Source organism: Haplochromis burtoni, unplaced genomic scaffold (assembly GCF_018398535.1).
Source record: "Haplochromis burtoni strain Fernald_Lab_line unplaced genomic scaffold, NCSU_Asbu1 Contig_64, whole genome shotgun sequence".
Taxonomy (NCBI): Eukaryota; Metazoa; Chordata; class Actinopteri; order Cichliformes; family Cichlidae; genus Haplochromis; species Haplochromis burtoni.
In genome coordinates, this window is record NW_024582425.1 from 675,945 (window position 1) to 695,870 (window position 19,926).

Genomic DNA, 19,926 nt, shown 5'->3' on the forward strand with positions numbered 1-19,926 from the left:
TTTTTTTTTAATAATTTGTGTGACTGAGCCACACATTGAGCCACAGCATTGTCAAACTACACGTGTCCAAAATTGGATAGTCTCAGTTGAGACAATTCAATGCAAGTTCTCTCTGATAACATTAGGTTGGTGGTGCATGAGCTGAGCCTTCGTGTATAGTATTCCCAGAGTATTTTCATGCATTTAATAAATCGAAAGATAAAGATTCCTTTGTCGCTGTACTTCAGCACAGTTAAAGTGTAACAGCTTTTGTTCCAGCAGACTACCATTGAGACATTCTTACGCGTTTTCACTCATCAATTCATAAATACCAATATTTGATGCTGCTGTATTATACACAGAAAATCTTGTGATACAGTGCTGTTTATTTTACCCATCCAACCACATTCTGAGGTGTACAGGGGTTATACTCTTCGCTCAGTCAGCTAAATGCTGCTGAACTGATCAGGTGGCTCTTCACCGTGCAAATGGACTGTTGGGTCTAGATTGGTTTTTGTCATTAAAGTGTATATGGGTAGTGATGATTTTTTCCTTCATCACTGAAATGCAAAAAAAAAGGCTTACCTCTGTGTTTAACTACCCAATCATGGACCTCCAAAATGATGATGAAGAGAACTTCCCAGGCAAAGAAGCCACCCATCACTTTCAATAGCCACCCATCATCACTGTCAATCCTGTCCAGGCCTGTAAATATGGCTGCCACTGTGTGACACAAAGAAGCAGGCATTTTAAGACGAGCAGCATGGGTGACAGTGTGTCTGCTATTGAAAATGTTAGCATATATGCAAGATGGTAGAATGAAGTAAAACACAAGCTTACCAGCTATAGATTTTATTACCACCGCATTTAAAAAATGTGTCCAGTTGAACAGATACCTCCTATCAAAGAAAAGAGAAGAACTATAAAATCATCAGCTTCTGAAGTTCTTGTCTAAGATTTCTCCTGCATCCAATTTATGAAAACAAGTATCATTACTGAACATACAATTTTACTAAATCTATATTTCACTTAAAAAATATTTCATTTACTGAGTCTGGCCTCCAAAGCTACAACCAGGCTATATTTATTAAAAGTACCATTATTACTAAGAGGAAGGAATAACTTTCACGAGTCATGTGCAAATTAGTTTCCTACTTGGTGTTTCAGTGTGAAAGTGTGCTCTGATAAAGCACATGCAGGCTACACTTTGCAAAAGTTTGAAATTTTAAAAACTTTTATGGCTGAAGTATGAAAACAACTCTTAGGGTTATCAAATAACTTTATAACCTCACTTTGCCGAGTGAGCAGTGCATTTAGTCATTAAGCATGTACTGCCCCATTCCTTTGGTTTATCGTGTTTTCAAAATTTGTTAAATAATTGTAGAGAAAAAAAAAAGTGAGGCCATTTTTAATTTTTTTTAAATAATATTTGAACAGAGTATTCTTAAATGTGTATAGGCATGATATAGTATATTAATTAAACACACACAGATGGATACATACAGGTGATGTTGTGGTCCGCAGCGCAGCAAGGCCCCGATAGGCTGGATGAGTGAGAGGATCATAACCAGGCACCCCAACACTGGATGTGCTCCCTGGATACCAAACACATTAACAGTGCTAATCATGGGGCATAAATATCAGTCTGAGAGCTGAAACACACAACTAAAGAGTGCTTAATGAATATCAAGAGAAAAGAAAAAAAAAAAAAACACTTTGAAGGGGTATATTAATCTTGCCTGTGGATGCAACTTGCAGACTGGAGGAGCTGAGGATTGATCTATGGACCTTCTGTTTGATAGATGACTTGCTCTACTACCCAAGTGAAGGTAAAGCCTCCACAAATAACCCCAGAGTGAAAAGTACAAGTACCTTTGAGAGTACCATGAGAACTAATCATTTCTAGATGTACCTCCCATGAGGGGCACTTCTGCTCCACTTGCCTTTTGTCTTAATGACTTGCAATATTGGCTTATAAATATGCACCAACTTTTTGTCATCTCCATAGTTTGCATTTTGTCCTTTAGGTTTTACATGGTGTCGCTATTCTCTTCTACAATCACATCACAACCAAAAGCTGGAGATGATCGTCCTCCTTCAGTCTGGTTTTGCCAGAGGGTCCTACTGTTACACGGGAGTTGTTTCTGCACACCAAAGCCAAGGGTTGGAGGGGTCCATACCTGGTTGGTATGGTTATCGCATTCATATTAAGTTGAATTATATTAAACTCCCTTGGCTCATCCTTCTAATGTAAAGCACCATGAGATGACTGTTTTATAAAAAACTAAAGTGAAACTAACTGGATGCAGCCCACAGATTCCATTTATCCCTCAAATTTTTTCTTGAACCTGTTCATATGTGGATTGGTTGTCAAAAGGCATAATGTTTCTGCATCACTACTACAACTGGTGGAAGCAAGCTTTTGGTGATAGTGGGAAGGAAATATTCCCTTCTTTTCTGTTAGAAACCTCCAGCAGAACCAGGCTCAGGTGATGCAGCCATCTGCTGCAACTGGTTGGAGGTGATGGGGAGACACGACATGCAAAATGTTATGGACGAGAGCCAGAGAGTAACAAAGGATTAAATGCAAAGTGGTGTATAAACACACTCTTTGCACTTTCTAAGCAACAGGTCTTGTTTGGACTATTTAAAAAAAATGAATGGCTGATAATTTTCTTCAAACAGAAAACAAAGTCCTTGTTTGTGCCTAATGTAATTAAAACTCTTGATGTCCACGCAATATCAACTAAATCTTCAATGAGGAATGTTTGGGGTTCTTTTGAACTTAACTATTTTGATTGTGAAGCACTTTGCAGAAATGATCTTGAAAAGTGCTATACAAATAAATTTGTACTTAAATATAGGGTTTAAAAACTGGGATTAAATGAAATCTAAATGTTGCAACATAATTTGGAGGGTATTTGCATTCATATAATCAACAATTTGTATTAAACAATTACCCCCAATTCTGTGTGAACAACACATAAAATTTAGTTGGAATAAATAAGAAAATAAATATTATTACAGAGAAACACAGTTTTATCATTTGATTGTCGCTGTAATGAATAGTACAAAACCATAACTTAACTAAGATTCTTAGAATCTAGCAGAGTCAGTGTACTAACCCCAGACCAGTCCTGAGAATGAACGAACACAAGGATGAAAGCAATGATTGTGGCTGCTACCGTCAGACACATTACTCCAACATGGACCTGGAGGAACACAAAGAATACAGCATGATACTGTGGCAGCTAAACCAATACATTTGTCCACATAACATTAGGCTTGGACCAAGCTGTCTTACAAGTCTATTATATCTTGGATTGGATTGGATATCTGAAATTACTTATGAAGTTAATATTTTTAGTCATGAAATTAATTCTGGAAACACACCAAGTTTAAGTTATTTTCAAGCCTAGTTTAGTTTACAAAAACTTTGGTTCCACATTGAAAAGATAATACATGGTTTTGTCTATGATGTCTCACCATAAACCAGAGATCTTTGTCGCACATTTTTTTTCCCTTGGCCATTTTTTTTAGATATCGGGCAACCATCATGCCGAGTGATCCTGTGGTCATCCAGGCAATCAGCATGAGTGATCCTGAAACACAGTTAAATATTGAAATTCTCTCCACTTCTCTTTGTTTTAGGAGTTAAGATGAATTTCTTCCCCTGGAGTAAACATGTGGTCTGTCAACTGACTAAAAATTTAGAGCAGAAACATTTGACAGTAGTCATCAAATTCTGGATTTAAACTAATGAGTCAACAGAGCAAAGGTAATATGACAGTGAGCAGCCAAACAGCAACCTTGGGCCAAGAAACTGAGTCCATTGCCATAATTACAGGTATACCATTAGCAGAAAAGCGGCACAGAAATGTTTTTCACATCTTCAAAATTCTATTAGTTTTCAAACATCTGAAGATTGTTATAAATTATTGTTTTGCATATCCTTGTCTCATGAAAAAGGACAGTTATTGTTAAGAGACCACCCATCTAATGTGTCCAACCTCATCCACTGTTTTGGTTCCTTGTTTGTGTAACTTGTGTCTGTGAAACATGTGCAGTTCAAAGGACTGCAAGTCTACTCAGTATTATAGATTAAACACTTTAATCGTGCTAAAAGTACAAATGAAATGACGTTCCTGGTAGCATTTATCTTCCAAGGACTTTCAAATCATTTAGCTGTGAACAGCTTAGCAAAAAATGACAAAGGACTTTGCTGAGATTATTTTGGACTAAAAAACATTTTTATTTTACACGTATCACTTTGTGCAAGGTCTTACCATGAGCTTTGATGATATCAGGAACATCATCTTTGTCAACAACAAGGGGATTATTAATATTGATCCTTTTATTGCTGGTGAAGGTACCCATATGGATTCTTATTGATCCTGTAGGAAAGATATATCAAAGTTTACAGACACTTGTATATGTGTATGCATGTGTGAGTGTCACACAGGATAACATTTAACCATACCAACATTTAAATTTCACAGAATAAGCTATGAATACGTTTCCACATACCACAACCAATCTCTCTCTTGTGGTGGCATAAATTGAAAGTGGGATTCATGAGTGAATAATACATAAAAGGAAATAGTCTGACATTGAACTTGATGTGAAAAAGAAAAAGTGTAACATGCCTAGAAAAAAAAACCCCATTGGTTGGAATAAAAAAAAAAAAAAAAAAAAAAAGGTGAGAGTGAATATGGCCAAAAGGCATCAGCTTTATGTGCATATAATACATTCAGCTAATAGCTAATGCATGAGTAGGTGCAAGTTTGTAATCTACTATTTAGATACAAGCTGGGTTAGGATTCCTTTTAAGGAAAAAGACTAAGCTTTGCATGCCTATGAAACAAGTTTCATTTTCATAAACTGGTAGAGACAGAGGTATTAAAAGTGAACTCATTTGACACTTTTTACATTATTGGAAAAGGAACCACAGTCAAAGGCCCTGCATAACCGTTCCAAGTAAAAGTATTTACTGGAGTACAATTGTAAACAATAAAAAACACGTGCTTATTAGATCACCTGCAAAGTATCATTTGAAAGAGACCTTTCCAAACAGTGTAAAAGACTGACTTGTTTGGTGTAACAAACCATCTGACACATCAAATTATGTTACCATTGTTGCTGGGTCCATAGGAAAACAAGAGGTAGTAAGACTGGTTGAAACCAGAAGTCCCCTCAATAGAAATTGTGTTTGTGGTAGTAAAGACACAACTGATGACACTGTTCTGCAATGACGTTGTTCTATTATAAACATTCCCCTGTTGGAAACAAACACACATAAATCTCAGATGTAATTTATGGAGTAAGATGGAATTCACAAAAAATACACATGCAGTTTACTTTTTCCACAGAACTGAATGGAAACATTCTAGCCTTGTATAAATCGCTGCTATCACAAAAAAATGTAGTACCAGAGGAAGAACTTGTGGCTTTGATCGTCCCGTTGAATACATATGTTCCACCTCAACTTGTCCATTGCTTTTCATAACACAAACGTAAATGTCATCATTTCCCTGGGGAAAGACAAATTTGGAATGAATTAGCATGTTTTACAAGTTGTGAATGATTTAGCATTGCTCACAAAATTGGTGGGAATCATCAGAATATTTTATTAGTCCTATAGGAAATATGCAAATTGGAGGCAAGTGAACAATGACTGCGATACAGCAGCTTTTCACCAACAGGTGCTCTTAAATACAAATACACCGAGAGGCTTATTGCTGTTATTGCTTAAAAAACAAACAAATAAACAAAAACCTAACTTTAATTTCAAGGGACTGATAATTTTGTCTTAATATTACCATTCTTTGATCATCAGAGAATCCAAAAGCAATATATCCTTCATAAGGACCAGTCATCTCAAAGTGGACAGCTTCACCACCGGCTAACATCTTGGCTGACATGAAATAACAGCTAGCACTGACTGCTGGGTCACAGTTTGAAGGCTGACTGAAGCACACCTTGGTGACCCCACAGTCAGCACTAGAGATGGGTCCAGCTGATTTCTGCACACACAGGAAGAGAAAACTTTGGCATCATCATTTTGAATATACTGTGTAATCTTATTTTTTTTATTTATACGGCACCAAATCACCAAATCTGGCGTGTGGCCAGAAAGAGAGTACCAATTTGTTTATTTGGTAGTTCAATGAAAGGCTTCAGTTTGGTAAAAGTGAGAAAAAAATGCATTCACATTTGCAGTTTTGTCTTGTTATACAATATTGGAAATTTTAAAAACAAAATGCTACATTTTCGGAAATATTTGTGGGCATTTTCTTGTTTGTTTGTTTGTTTTTGTGCTACTTGAACACTAAATTGGCCCTCACATGAGATGACAGTGTCAGCAGTGGCCCACAGCTCATTTAAGTTTGAGACCACTGTAGTTAATAAACTGGTCCTTATAACCATTCACACACATGCACTGTGACGTACAGACTCGAGAAACTGGTGAGTGAACCACCAAAACCTAAGCAGACAACCTGCTCTATTTTCTGAGCTGCTCAGTCCCAGAGGAGTTGCAGAATACAGAAGATGGTAGACTTCCATCAGCCTCTAAGCCAACAGATAATAAATCAGTCCATTTGTAGGATGAAACTGCCAACCAAACTATGTTCAAAACAGACATTGTTACTTACAACAAGTGATCCAGGTTGTAAACTGCCATTGTCAGTGGATGTAGTGAGGGCACCTGCAGATCTAGCAGCTCTGCCGTTAGTGAAGGTCAGGACAGGGCTCGTCACATTGATCCAAAATGTTGTAGAATTCTGCACAAAGGATGCACTGCAGCGACACCAAAACCAGTGTGAACTGGGGTCTAAACACCTGAGCTTTATGAAAGTGCTTTGCTAATTTGAGCAAGGCAGACAATGAAATTATTCTTGTTAAAATGGAGTTTTTCCTTTCCACTGTTGCCAAAGATCTTGCTAATAGTAGTGATGATTGTTGGGGTTTTCTCTGTATGATTGTAGGGTCTTTACCTTACAATATAAAGCACCTGAGGCAACTGTTGTTATGATTTGGTAAATAAAATGTAATTAATAGACCATTTACCAGAAATGAACAGCTTTGATGTCTCTTGATGGTTCTGATCTCCATGTCACCTGAACGTAGCTGCTATTAAAGCCTGATGTGTGGGACACAGCCGAGTTCTGGACACACATTTGCATAAAGGGAGAGAGAGTGCAAGTGACATGCCAAACACAATATACCTTGCTGCATAGTTTTAATTAACTTGTCACAAAAACTAATGACACTGTATATAGGACACGTAAGTCATATGTTCTCTCCTGCACAATGCTGCACATTTTCTATACTCAGCCACATTTGTTAGGTGTTTTGTTGTATGTTGTTATACATTGCTGCTCTGAGCAGAAAAGGGAAGAGTACCAGAGATTTTGTGGTTGTAATACAGTCAGATGTCTAGTAGGCCTATAATTTTTGTCTCTTTGAATATAAATGGCATAATTAATCCAATTAAAACAGCAAACATGCTATTGCAATTGACAAAGACTAAGGTTCAGATAGCATATATACAGGAATCTCATCTCACTGATAGTGAACATACAAAATTAAACAGAATGGGACACTCCAAGGTATATTTTTCCTCGCGTAGAGGGGTAGCAATTTTGCTTTCCAATAAAGTTAATTTTGATTTCATTTCCGACCACAAAGATAAGGAGGGAAGATACACTATGGTTAAGGGTTAAAATAGATGGAGTCTTAGTTAGTCTGCTAAATGTTTATATGCCTCCAGGTAGCAACTGGGGATTTTACTAACAGATACTTGAGCTATTCACAACCCAAAGCCCAATATGTGGGGGTGATTTTAACATAAGACTGGATCCTAAAATGGATAGTTCTAATGGGAGGACAAATACTAAAAGCATTAGTAAAAAGGTTAAGAATTACATGAAAGAGCTTGGAATAGTGGATATATGGAGATTCAAGATGTTACTGTCATGTGTCACACAAGAAAAGGCATTTCTCCGTGCAATGAAATTCTTTTTTTGTTGTCCACCCATAGATGCCGACTAATATATACAATAGAAATAGAACATATAAATACAAATAGCACAAAAAAATAAATGAAGACAGAAACAAAGACAGAAGAAGGAGACAAAATATGGAGATTTGAAACAGAGATATGTGCAGGGAACATAACCTTACTGTACGGGATTATACCCACTATTCCTCAGCACACAATGTTTACTCCCGAATTGATTTTTTCCTGATGTTTAAAAGCAACAGGTACAGGTTATTGTTTTAATGTGTCATCGATACCTGTACCATTTCAGCTCATGAGCCTGTGTATTTGACACTTAATATAAACAATGAAACAAAATCTACCATCTGGAGGATAAATACAAACATTCTGAATACAACTGAAGTTAAAGACATTTTGAAATTAGAAATTCAATCTTATTTAGAATATAATGATAATGGTGAGGTTTCAAAAGTAACACTATGGGATGCTTTAAAAGCATGATCTGATATCTTTGTGTTGGTGTTGTTCCCACATCATCATGACCAATCACATTGTTGTGACGCCATACTTTTGCAACTTTGGAAAAAAACGCCGTAAAAAAAAAAAAAAGTACTTAACTTGCGAGAAACCGCCTCTGTCTGCCGATCCAGCAAAATTCTGAATTCTTTGCATTTCAGGATACTGTTCTTTAATAAACGGTAAGTATTATACATATTGTCCTTGCAACATTGGAATTTCATAAATGAATGACTCACTTGGCTTGCAAAAGTATTACGTCACAACAAGGTGATCGATCACTTGCAATGTTGAACCTTGAACAACATTTATTATGATGATGTGGGAACAACACCAACACGAAGATATCAGATCATCCACTTTAAAAGCAGTAGTTCGTGGTAAGATCATAGCCATCTCCTCTGTGCTAAAGAAGTGCAGAAAGCAAAAAACTATAAGAGCTAGAAAGTACATTTATAAAACTAGTGAAAGAACACTCAGTTTCACTATGTAACTCAGTCAGGACAAAAATAAAGGAAGTACGGAGGGAGACAGATGCGATAAATATAGAAGAGGTTCAAAAGAACCTTCTGCTTACAAAACAACGGTACTATGATACAGGAGGAAAAGCATTAAAACTTCTGTCATAAGGTTAAGAAAACAACAGGCAGAAAGAACAGTCTAGAACAGTCTAGAAAGAGGAACCCATCGAGGATGTGGAGCTTCCGCACTTCTGTTTTCTCTATTTGTCAATATATAAGACAAAGCGTAGAAATAACAGGGGTCCCCCATGGGTTGCCCTATTTGCTGATGATATATTGATTTTCTTGACTAATCCAACTGAATCACTTTCAAATGTGATGAGATTGTTAGACGACTATGGTTTTCTTTCAGGATATAAAATTAACATTAATAAAACTCAAGTATTAAAGCTTAACTACCATCCAACAACTAAAATTAAAAACGCATATACCGGTAAATGGAACTGGGACTGAAAACTTAAAAATAAATATATTAAAAAAAAAGAATGACAGCAAAAACTTTGGCATCAAACTGATAGCAGACTTAAGTTCCAGTACATAAACATGCTGCTCAAATTAACTTCCAGAATACTCACAGCTCTCTGGCTGCAGGTGAGGAGTTGAGCAGCCCCTTCTGGTATGGCAAAGGAACCCACAGGACTCTTGCTTCCCAGTTCTCTAGCCTGCAATAGGAAACCAGTAAATGGTGTAGAGGCTGGACCCTGCAGCTCAACTTGGAATCAGAAAAACAAAAATGAAGAAGAATGAAACTGGTGTTATTCTTTGACAATAAGATTTTTGAAAAATAACCTTAGTCACTTTTAGGGCTGCAACGATCAACTTACTCAAATACCTTTATTATTTCAAAAAAAGAGAAAGAAAAAAGAATTATCAAAGATTTTAGGAGGAGTTGATGCTTCATTTAATGCATGACTGGAGAGCTCAGTTGTCAACATGTAAATGCAAGCGTGTCACCCACATCTGCGGCTAAAACATATTTACAATAGAAATGTTTCTAGGAGCACGGCTGTGCATAACAGTCATGACAGCCTTAAGCCCAAGCAGCCTCTGTTTACACAAAAAAAACTGATAACACAACAGCCGCAGTGACAATGATGTTATCACAGTTTAACATGGAGCCCGAGTCAGTCTACACACAACACAAAGAGCAAAGAGGTTCATGTGGAGTCAAAGAAAACATTTTTCTAGCGCCCAAAACAGCAGCACTTCGAAATGTAACCACCATTAAAACCTTTACTCGAGTCCTTCAGTCTCCCTGTTTAACAAGCACCAACGTGGGGAAAAAGGTGAACTTTGTAGCTGCTTTATCCACTGCCATTTGTTTTACACAGAAAAACATCTACCGTAAGTTACGAAAGTTTCATTAAAATATACTGATGAACTGTTAACTTAGACTGGTACAATGCTTAAATCAGGCAGCTTGCTTGGGGCTAAATGGCAGCCATTTCGCTTTCTATCACACTTACACCTCCAGAAAGCTGGCGCGACTAAGACTGTGAGAGGACCCGACATGACTCAGCACATGTTGTCTATGCTTTGGTCCACCAGCACCTGGCGTGTACACCCTTGGTACCTTACCAGAACCCAGTATGTCTCTCTTATACCAGGGGAAGGGTGGCGCCGATGTCACCACAATATTGAGGCTCGCCGGCCAGTTACAGAAGAGCCACGGCTGCAACCACCTGACTGCGGCATCATGAAGTCACTTTGCCAGTTGCTTCTCCACATGCCAGAAGCAGTGCCAATGATCTTTGGGAGGCCAAGCCATCACATCATTTGTCATCGCTGTGGCGGGAAGGCTCACAGCAACAGCTTGGGCCTTCCCTGAGAGCAGCGGCAACAAGCGGAGGGTTCGCTCTTTACCCAGCCACCGGCACGCCTCCTCTGTAGCCACAAAGACCCCTAGAAACACCCTAGGGGTGTTCCTTCTCCACCATCCGGTAAGCGTCATGGGGGAAATGGCGGGGGAGTTTTCCAACACCTCTGTCTGATGTTCGACTTGGGGCTGCAGCATCACCAGTCATTTGCGATGCACTGCTGCCTGCTCCTGTTGCGTCGCCACCAGCTGCATCACAATCTGACCAAGCGCCTCAGTTGGTTGCACAGGTTAGGGCTCCAACATGATCCAAAATGTCATGTGTGGCTGTGTGGCAGGCAGGATGAAGGACCCAAATGCAGGACTCGTACACGGAAAAGGAAACTTAAAGCAGCAGCTTTATATGCTGGGAAAAATACTCCATAAAATAAACTCATCATAAACAAGCCAAAACCCTGAACATGGAAACTAAGAACTAAACACTGGATAACTAGAAACAGAAAGACTATAGGAACAATGGAAACCAGAAACACTGGGACAACATGACAAGAGGCAGAGGAAAACACAGGGCTTACATACACAAGGGAGAAACAAGGGAATGACACACAGAAGGAGAGCACAGCTGGGAGTAATCAAACATAATAAAAATAATATCAATAATCAAAATGATAAATGGCCTGTATTTGTATATTGCTTTACTTAGTCCCTAGGGACCCCAAAGCGCTTTACACTACATTCAGTCATCCAACCATTCACACACTGGTGATGGCAGCTACATTGTAGCCACAGCTGCCCTGGGGCGCACTGACAGAGGCGAGCACAAAACACAAAAACTGGGTCACCACACTCAGGACCATGACACGAAAGGACCCAACACAACTCGGGTATATGTTGTTTATGCTTGTGCTTCATTTCCCACTTCAGCAGCATGATGTCGGTACAAGCGGTTACTAAAATAGAGAAAGCATATTGTTTTGCCAACCTCCCCCTGTCAAGATGCCCTGAACCTGCTGTTCCAGCCCTCCTCTGCAGCCAAGCCACAAACCATACTTATCACAATGCTTTCATAAAATTTCTGATTTAAAGACAAATAATACATTTTTAAATTAGATTAATACTTTAAATATATAATTTAAAATTTATTTAAGTGTAAAACTCATTCACTAGCCAACCTAGTCAACGGAAACACGCACACACACACACACCCACCCTCATCCAGGAGATACAATACTGTCAACTCTTTTTGGTTAAGAGGTGGAATCTGACCAAAGAAAGGGTCCACTGAGTTTTTATTCTCACCAGCTAAAAAACAATTCTGTTTTACACTGCTGAAGAAATACCTTAAAGTACAAGTCATCTGTATTGTATTATTACTATAAACTAGAACAAACTCCCAATTAACAGTTTGCATTTTATTCAGAGTCAGACAGTTTTCAGTCATGTGATGATCACAAAACAAAGTTGTACTATATTACAAGCTAATCTCCAAAAAACATCCCAAATTGTAACTTGTATTTTTATTCCTATTTTCTATTTATCCCTTCGAATTTTATGTTTATATATTATCTGTATGTATATGTATGTGTGTATATATAATATGTCATATATATATATATATGTGTGCATATATATATATATATATATATATATATAAATTATATATATATATATATATATATATATATATATATATATTATATATAGATAATATAGCTGGATATATTTATATATATATATATGTGTGTGTGTGTGTGTGTGTGTATAATATTCTGTAACTGTAACTTCTGTCGGTGCTGTGCTTTTGGAAACCGAATTTCCCAGAGGAACCCACCCGAGGGATTAATAAAGTTTTATCTTATCTTATCTTATCATATTTCACACGCTGGTTTGCCATCTCCTACAAAATCACCTCCAAAACACACTACAAATTTCACCAATAATTAATTTCCTTATAAACCACTGAATCGAGTGACATACCAACGGCCGTCGAGCTTTCTCTCACTCATGTTTACTTACCTATGACATCCTCTCCGAGTCCGTAGCGCCTTTGCTCTGTAGTGACAGTGAAGGGTGACGGTGCAGTCTGTGGGCTCAGCCCAGAGTGGTGGAGTTCCATGTCTTCACAGCTGTCTATAACCACACCTGAGCCGTGGCCCCGGACCAGCGGAGCAGTGCACAGCAGCAGCAACACAGGAAGAGCCATTGCAACAAAAGTATTTTCCAGTCGACTCCTCTCTGTAGTCAAGAAAAACTGCAAAACAGAGTATCACAGTACTACCGACGAGCAGGGTGGAGCACTGCAGGTGAATCTGGGTGCGACGCTCGATACTTCTGTTTCGACAGCATGTCGAGTTTAGAAACGGTAGATGTTTTGAAATTCCGTGATTAAATACACCCACGTCACGTGACCATGGAGTTTCCAAAGGTGACTTACTGTGTTCAGGCGGAGGAGGAGACGGGATTCCTATTTTTACAAACCAGAGCACACGCGTGTGTAAAGGAAAATGGAATTGTTTTTTGGGGTGTGAATTGGGAAGACCAGTATATGTTCATAAGATTGTTGGGTTTTCCTCTGTATCTATTATTGTACGATCTACAATATAAAGCACCTGGAGGCGACTGCTGTTGTGATTTGGCGCTATATAACTAAAATTAAATTGAATTGAATAGAAAAACCCACTTAAACGCCGAGATCTGTAATAATGTGAATTATTGTTTACAAGATGTGAATGAGACCAGAATATAACAAGATCCAAATAGCAGATAAATAATAAATAGTCTATCGTCCTCTTCTTTCTCCTCAATATGATTGATGTCACAAAGATTAGAAAGAAAGACTGCTAGGTGAGCTTCATTAACTCAGCAAAGAAAGAGCGAGAGCGGGGGATAAATGTCAATGTCACAGTATATGACATGCATAATAGTTTCTAATAAACTTCAGTAGAGATTCTTTTCTTTGCTAAGCAAACCATCAAAATGGTTTTTTTCTGATTTAAAAGGCATTAAGCAACGGGAAATGGACTTGCGAATAGTCATAATCACCCTATGGCAACTTGATAAACGTTATTTTTTCTAAATAAGGAAAAAAAAACCTTGTACTGACTTAAATATTCATTTTTGAATGAACTGTTTGGCAGTGTGCAGAACAAACCAAACAAACAAAAGTTTGCTGGGGATAGGCTGGAAAAATCGAAAAAGATTCAGCCCCAAAACAGCTGAGAACCTGTTTATGTGGTAAACATATCAGTTTTTCCCTGTAGAGACAAGGGCTCAGCCCAGGGTGGTGAGTTGCATGTCTTTGAGCAGTAGCCCCAGCAGACCAGTACACACCAGAAGTTACATTGCAATTAAATTATTATGTTATAGGTAATCCATTACTGCAGTGAGTGGAAAAACACAGACCGTAAATGACACAGTTATTGGATAGGTTTCACCGGAGATGAAAGGGCCAACAATGCTACTGACTTCACCGTGACTCAGCAGAACTTCTAAACCTGATTTTCAGGAAAGATCCACAATAAAATTTACTCAGCAGTAACAACAAGTGTCTGTTTTTTGGTTACAACTGTATTTTCATATTCCTTTTCCCTCATCTTTCACACTTTATTGTCATGTAATCCTGATGGCAGACCTGGTTTAGGGTGTATATTTTTCAGTAAACTTTTAACAGCATATGACTTGATGCACGCTGAGTCGCACAGGAAAGGAAATCCCAAAAGGTTGATTCTGTTCATATGGACATATGGATGTAGAGCAAAAAGGATTTTTTCTAGTGAAGATAAGAACAAATTTAATTTAAAAATGTATTTTTATACCTTCAGTTTTATTGTTGAAAGTTTTTTATTTCCTACAAGGAATCACGAGGAATAGGTTTGAATATGTTAGTCTAAAACCAGAGTTGATAGCTGATATATTTCTCACCTCCTCACTCTCTACATGGGAATACCGAGCTAAGGAGAGGTGATGCCAGTGGAGTTAAAAGGGTCAAAAGGTTTTGACTGAACATGCTTGAACAATGTTTTCACTTTGCTTGTGTTCTTACAGTTGTTTTCTTAACTGTCACTGTGTGTGCAATGGCCTACAGGAGAAACTTGCCTTTTCATGTTTCATGAATTAGCAGATGTCAGTTACACAGTTCTGCAACCAAAACACTGCATAGGATCTTTCGACTGTTTTTCTTTTATAGATTTTTACTCACTGAAACCGGAAAAAATACTTTTTAAATTCCATCTTGTCAGGTTTTCTTGCAGAACTCATGTTTTTAGTTTAATTAAGTGTACAATTTCCCTTTTTAAATCTAGTATCCATATACTCGAGTCACAAATCCATATCCAATAATGATATCGTACATTCATTTAATATTTCTAAGAGCAAGACTCGAGAGAAATAAAAATAGAAAATGTGAGGAATTGAAGGGGGGGCAGTAGGTGGGGAGGGGACGGTGGGTTTGGTGGTGTGAGGAGCTCAGATGATCATGTCCCAACAGAAATCTCGGAAAAATTATGCATAGTTATAGTAGTATATAGTAGTATATATAATAGTATATTCCAATTTCAGCCTTTCCAGGCTGTAATCACCGACTGTCTCTCACTGCAGGTTACTGCTCACGCAGAACCATGTGGTCTCAGCTCCCTTCCTATTCTAGGTCTAGCTGCGACCATCTGCACCACGTTGCACTTAAAAGACTGGAGAGCCAGACACCAGTGGGTGTTCTGGGTCTTGGCATCTTTCAGCCGTGCATGAGCTGAACAGAGGGTGAATGGATGCCCCAGGAGATAATCACAAAGGGAGTCAACTACCCACTGGATGGCCAGGCTTTCTTTTTCTACCTGGTGCTGTACCTGGTTTCTCCGTCTGACAATTTCTAGCTGAGGTAGACAACAGGACAGTCAACCCCTGTTTTGTCTGTTTGGGGGTGTACCTGCCTACCTCCTGCGTGGTACCCCAGCTGCTATACCTCCCTCCGTCCAAACCTAGTTCATGAAATGCTAGAAAATGACAGGGGCTCCAAACATGCCTAACAGAAGTGTGACAAATTGGTACAGAGTGTACATAGGGGAGAAGGCTGTTACTTGGACTCTGACTAACCAATGTGTCTTTTATGCTCAGGTAATCTATAGGGGTGTGAACACTCCGGAACGGGTATCAAAATGGTGCTCTATGAGTGTGGTGCAACCAGGTGGAGGGGAAAAATGATCTGTGGCTCTAGCCCTGTCTGACCGCACCACTTCATAGTCAACATCCCCTATGTGAGTAGAATAAAACAACGATTAGAATAGAATGTGTTTAGGTTTGCTTAGATAAAAGGGTGTGGCTGGAGATCAGAAGAACAAGAAATGATTCGTAAGTGTGTGTTTTGTTGGGATGACGTTGTCACCCCTGTGGACATTTATTCTCAAAGCATTTCATGTGACCTTAAAGCTAAGCGGAGTAAAAGCTACCTCAGCTAGGTAAACATTAAGCCACAACAGTTACCTATAGTATCACTATAGTAACATAGGTGTGTGTATGAGGACGGGTCCTCAGATCCACTTGATGCTTGCTGTGACTGCATGTAGAGAGGTCTCCCAGTGCGCATTGGTAATAAAGCTGTGATGAAATAACCTCCAGCCTCATCTGACCCTTCTTCTCCAGCTGGGATATCAAATGGATTGGTGAGGTCAAGAAGAATAAACTGCAACACCTACTCACTATGACCACAAAGGGGCCCCTAGCCCCTGTGTTGTTACAGTTGCTGCTGATGGTCCTGGGCCTGGAGCAAATTCTCCTGTGACAACCTCCCGAATGTGTGTAGCTTTGTTCTCAGGTCTAGAACATGTTGACAGCTATCAGCCACAGTATTTTTGATAATATCAGGGCTAGTAAAGGAATTAAACCTCTCAGCAAGGGAATGCCTTGAGTGATTTATATAAGCTTTCCCTGTTTTCAATGTTTGTAGAGTCATGCAGATGTTTATCATGTGTAAAAATGACCAGACAAATCACAGATAACTGAAAAACATAATCAATTTCTCAAGCCTCACTAGACTAGTTGTTTAAACAGCTGCTGTCAGGGTTCCATTGTTGATGCCTTCTGGGTAACACAGTAGCTGTGTCCCAAAATGTAGGCCGCACCCTTCAGAGGACCCGGCCTTCGCGGTCTACGTGAGCCGGGTCCTTCGAAGACCGAGAAGGCGAGGCTGTGAAATGGGACAGTCTAGCCTTCAGATTTGCGTCACCGCTGTCTCGGTAGAGTTTAATAAACTCAGCCGTCTGCTCCTTGATATCTATAATACAACTGGACAGTGGCGTAAATTCTCGACCGTCTCACACTTCTGTTTAATCAATTTTCTGTTTGACGTTTATTCAGCTGTGTGAAAATCCTGGAGGAACCCACCTGATGGATTAATAAAGTTTTATTTTATCTCATCTAATCACTTTGATCTCTGCTAAACCGATTTACTCCGGAACAAATAAAACACCAAAAAAAGCCAAACAATTACATTTTTAAGTTATCCAAGTGACTTATATATCATGTTTAACCCGAGTAGCGAAAGACAGCGAAAACACCCGGTTAGCTATCGAGCTAGTGGGTAACAGACGTCTCCGAAAACGTCAGAGCACTTTTGAAAAATATGCGATGTCTTGATAAACCAAGCAGATATTTGAAGTTTAAATGGTTACTTTCTCGCCTGAAAATATGTTCAAAGTTTATCTTGTGACCCAGAAAAATTAATAAGAGTAATATTAAAACTTAGTAGCGGCCGCCATTGTTGGAAACTGGAATTGGCTGGGCCGCGCTATGAATTCTGGGATATGGTGGGCCACGAAGGACACACCCGACCCATCCTTCAAATTCTGGGAAATGAAGAACGCATTTGTCGGCCGCATTTGAAGGAGTTGATGAATTGGGACAGCCTTCGTCGCCTGGCTGTGAAGTCATCGGCCTTCAAATGCGGCCTCCGAAGGATGCAGCCGACGTTTTGGGACACAGCTAGTCTCAATCTGCACATCACTTAATTGGAGTGTTGCACACTCTTTTTAGAGGAGGGCACTTTTTCACCCCTCACTCTGTTGTCCAGTGTGACTGTCTGACCATAAGAGATTTTCACAAGCTTTGTGGTATTGCTACAAATTCAGCAACTTAAGATGAATAAAGAGATACTAATGAGCCTGATGAAAGATGTGACCACTGCATATCTTAGTTTTTTTCACCAGTGCCTGTGCTGCGTGATGCTGAATGATACACAAAGATAACAATAACAAGGTTGGCAATGCGTTCTGTGTGAGTGTGTGTCCTTTCTTGTTTTACCTGCTTCTAAATCTCAACTAAGTAAGTAAGTAAGTCGTTTCTGCTTGTCTCCTTAACCCAAAGGCCGCAGAAAGAAGATCCAGAGGTAATTTCAGGACACAAATCAGCGATGCAGATTTATAATACACTGTAACTGAATATGTAACGGTTATGGGTCATTTTGACCCAGCTTTTTCAGTTTCTTATATTTTGGTATGTTTCTGTATTATGATTTCTGTTGATTATTATTCTAGATTTAGTTTAGTGTCAGTCTGCGTCTTTGTAAATTGTTTCTTATTTCCTGTTTTACTTTGAAGGTTCATGTCTGATGTCAGTGTGTTCAGTGTTACTTCCCCCCTGTCTTGTTAGCCCTAATCTCTCCCAGCTGTGTCTTCCTCCTGTTTCCCATTCCATGATTACTCCCCTGTGTTTTCCTTTGCTCTCTGTCGTGTTGTACCCTCACTTTCACTGTGTGTTCTGTTTGCCAGCCTGCCTGTTTAGTTTGTTGTGTTTTTGCAGTTTAGTTAGTTTTTGTTCAGTTGCTTTCCTGCAATAAAGCTGAGCATTTTGAGTTAAGTTTGCCTCTGTGAGTCCTCCATTTTGGGTCCTGTCTTCCTTCCTGCCTGCACACAGCCATGACAGAATATATATACTACCAGTCAAAAGTTTGGACAGACATTCTCATTTAATGTTTTTTTTTCTTTGTTTTTACTACTTTCTACATTGTAGATACATACTGAAGACATGAAATATGTGAAGCAAGATGTATAGAATTATGTAGCAAAACAAAAAAATTCATTTTCACCTTTGTCGGGGGAAACTCACTTGTTTCCCCACTCTTCTTTATCAATTGAGATTTCAGTACTGGCTCTGTCTTCCCTCAATTGTTGAGCACTCATCTCTTCAATAATTTGCTCTGAGGAAAGCACGCATTCAAACTCACTGAGTTGACCTGCAGATTTGCCTGGATCAGCATGAAAGCAGAGAAGAAATCACTTAAGAAATCAGTGTTAAAAATAAAATGAGTGTTGAAACCATACTGATTTTGTGAAATTCATAAAACAAAACTTTTCCCTTTATAAAGGAAGGAAAAAAATCAGCTCTTTTACACTCATTGTGTCGACATAATCTCTGTCTGTCCAGCTGTGAGGTTTCTTCTCACAGTTGTGTAGACACCAGCCTGATAATGAGGACAAATAAAATGTGTGACCTCATACGGAGCTTATAGTTATCTCACTCTCTTTGTACAAGAAAATGACAATTACACACCAATAGTACACTGTGATTAGATGAGATGAAACAGATTGTCCATTCGAGTGGCCACAATAGGTCACATGATGGTGTGGCGATGTCTCACAGAGATTTCACCTGTCAGCCCAGTGATAGCAATGATCAATGCCGTTTTGTTTTTTTACATTTTGGCTCCTGTGATTCACAAAAATCAGAAGTGGCTTAATAACCTTTTAGAACCACCTCCAAAGAGCTAGGGGTTTATTACCGAGGACTCTCCACCAGCTGCTCCAGAACGAAAGAAGCCTTTTGGATGAGAGGCAAAAAAACTAAAGAAGTCCAGTTGCCTTTTTTTAAGCTCCTGAGACTACCATTACCTGGATGACCAAGAACCTCTGACAAGGTTAAACTGATATTTGTTCAAAATGATAACAGCTCATAGAGAGATGTAACCTTTGATAAGACCTTGTAAAAATGTGTTTGCTTATTCTAGGTTTGGAACATATGATCTGTTGCCACAGTCCTGTGTGTATCTACATGCTCTTGATAAAGTTCATGTTCAAGGTTTTGCAATCTAATACAAGCAAGTTTCA

At 38.9% G+C, this 19,926-nt stretch overlaps 1 protein-coding gene across 1 annotated transcript; it reads right to left on the bottom strand.

The window, feature by feature from the left end:
• Positions 1 to 564: 564 nt before the first annotated feature.
• Positions 565 to 13,235, bottom strand: LOC102293369 (putative ferric-chelate reductase 1; the record flags this gene model as incomplete). Its single annotated transcript, XM_005923667.3, is given in 13 exon segments — positions 565 to 702; positions 820 to 878; positions 1,483 to 1,574; positions 3,105 to 3,191; positions 3,466 to 3,581; positions 4,266 to 4,373; positions 5,111 to 5,255; positions 5,409 to 5,510; positions 5,799 to 6,002; positions 6,633 to 6,777; positions 7,048 to 7,145; positions 9,594 to 9,730; positions 12,851 to 13,235. Coding segments are annotated over 13 exon segments (1,618 nt in total), but the record flags the coding sequence as incomplete, so codon positions are not given.
• Positions 13,236 to 19,926: the final 6,691 nt, after the last annotated feature.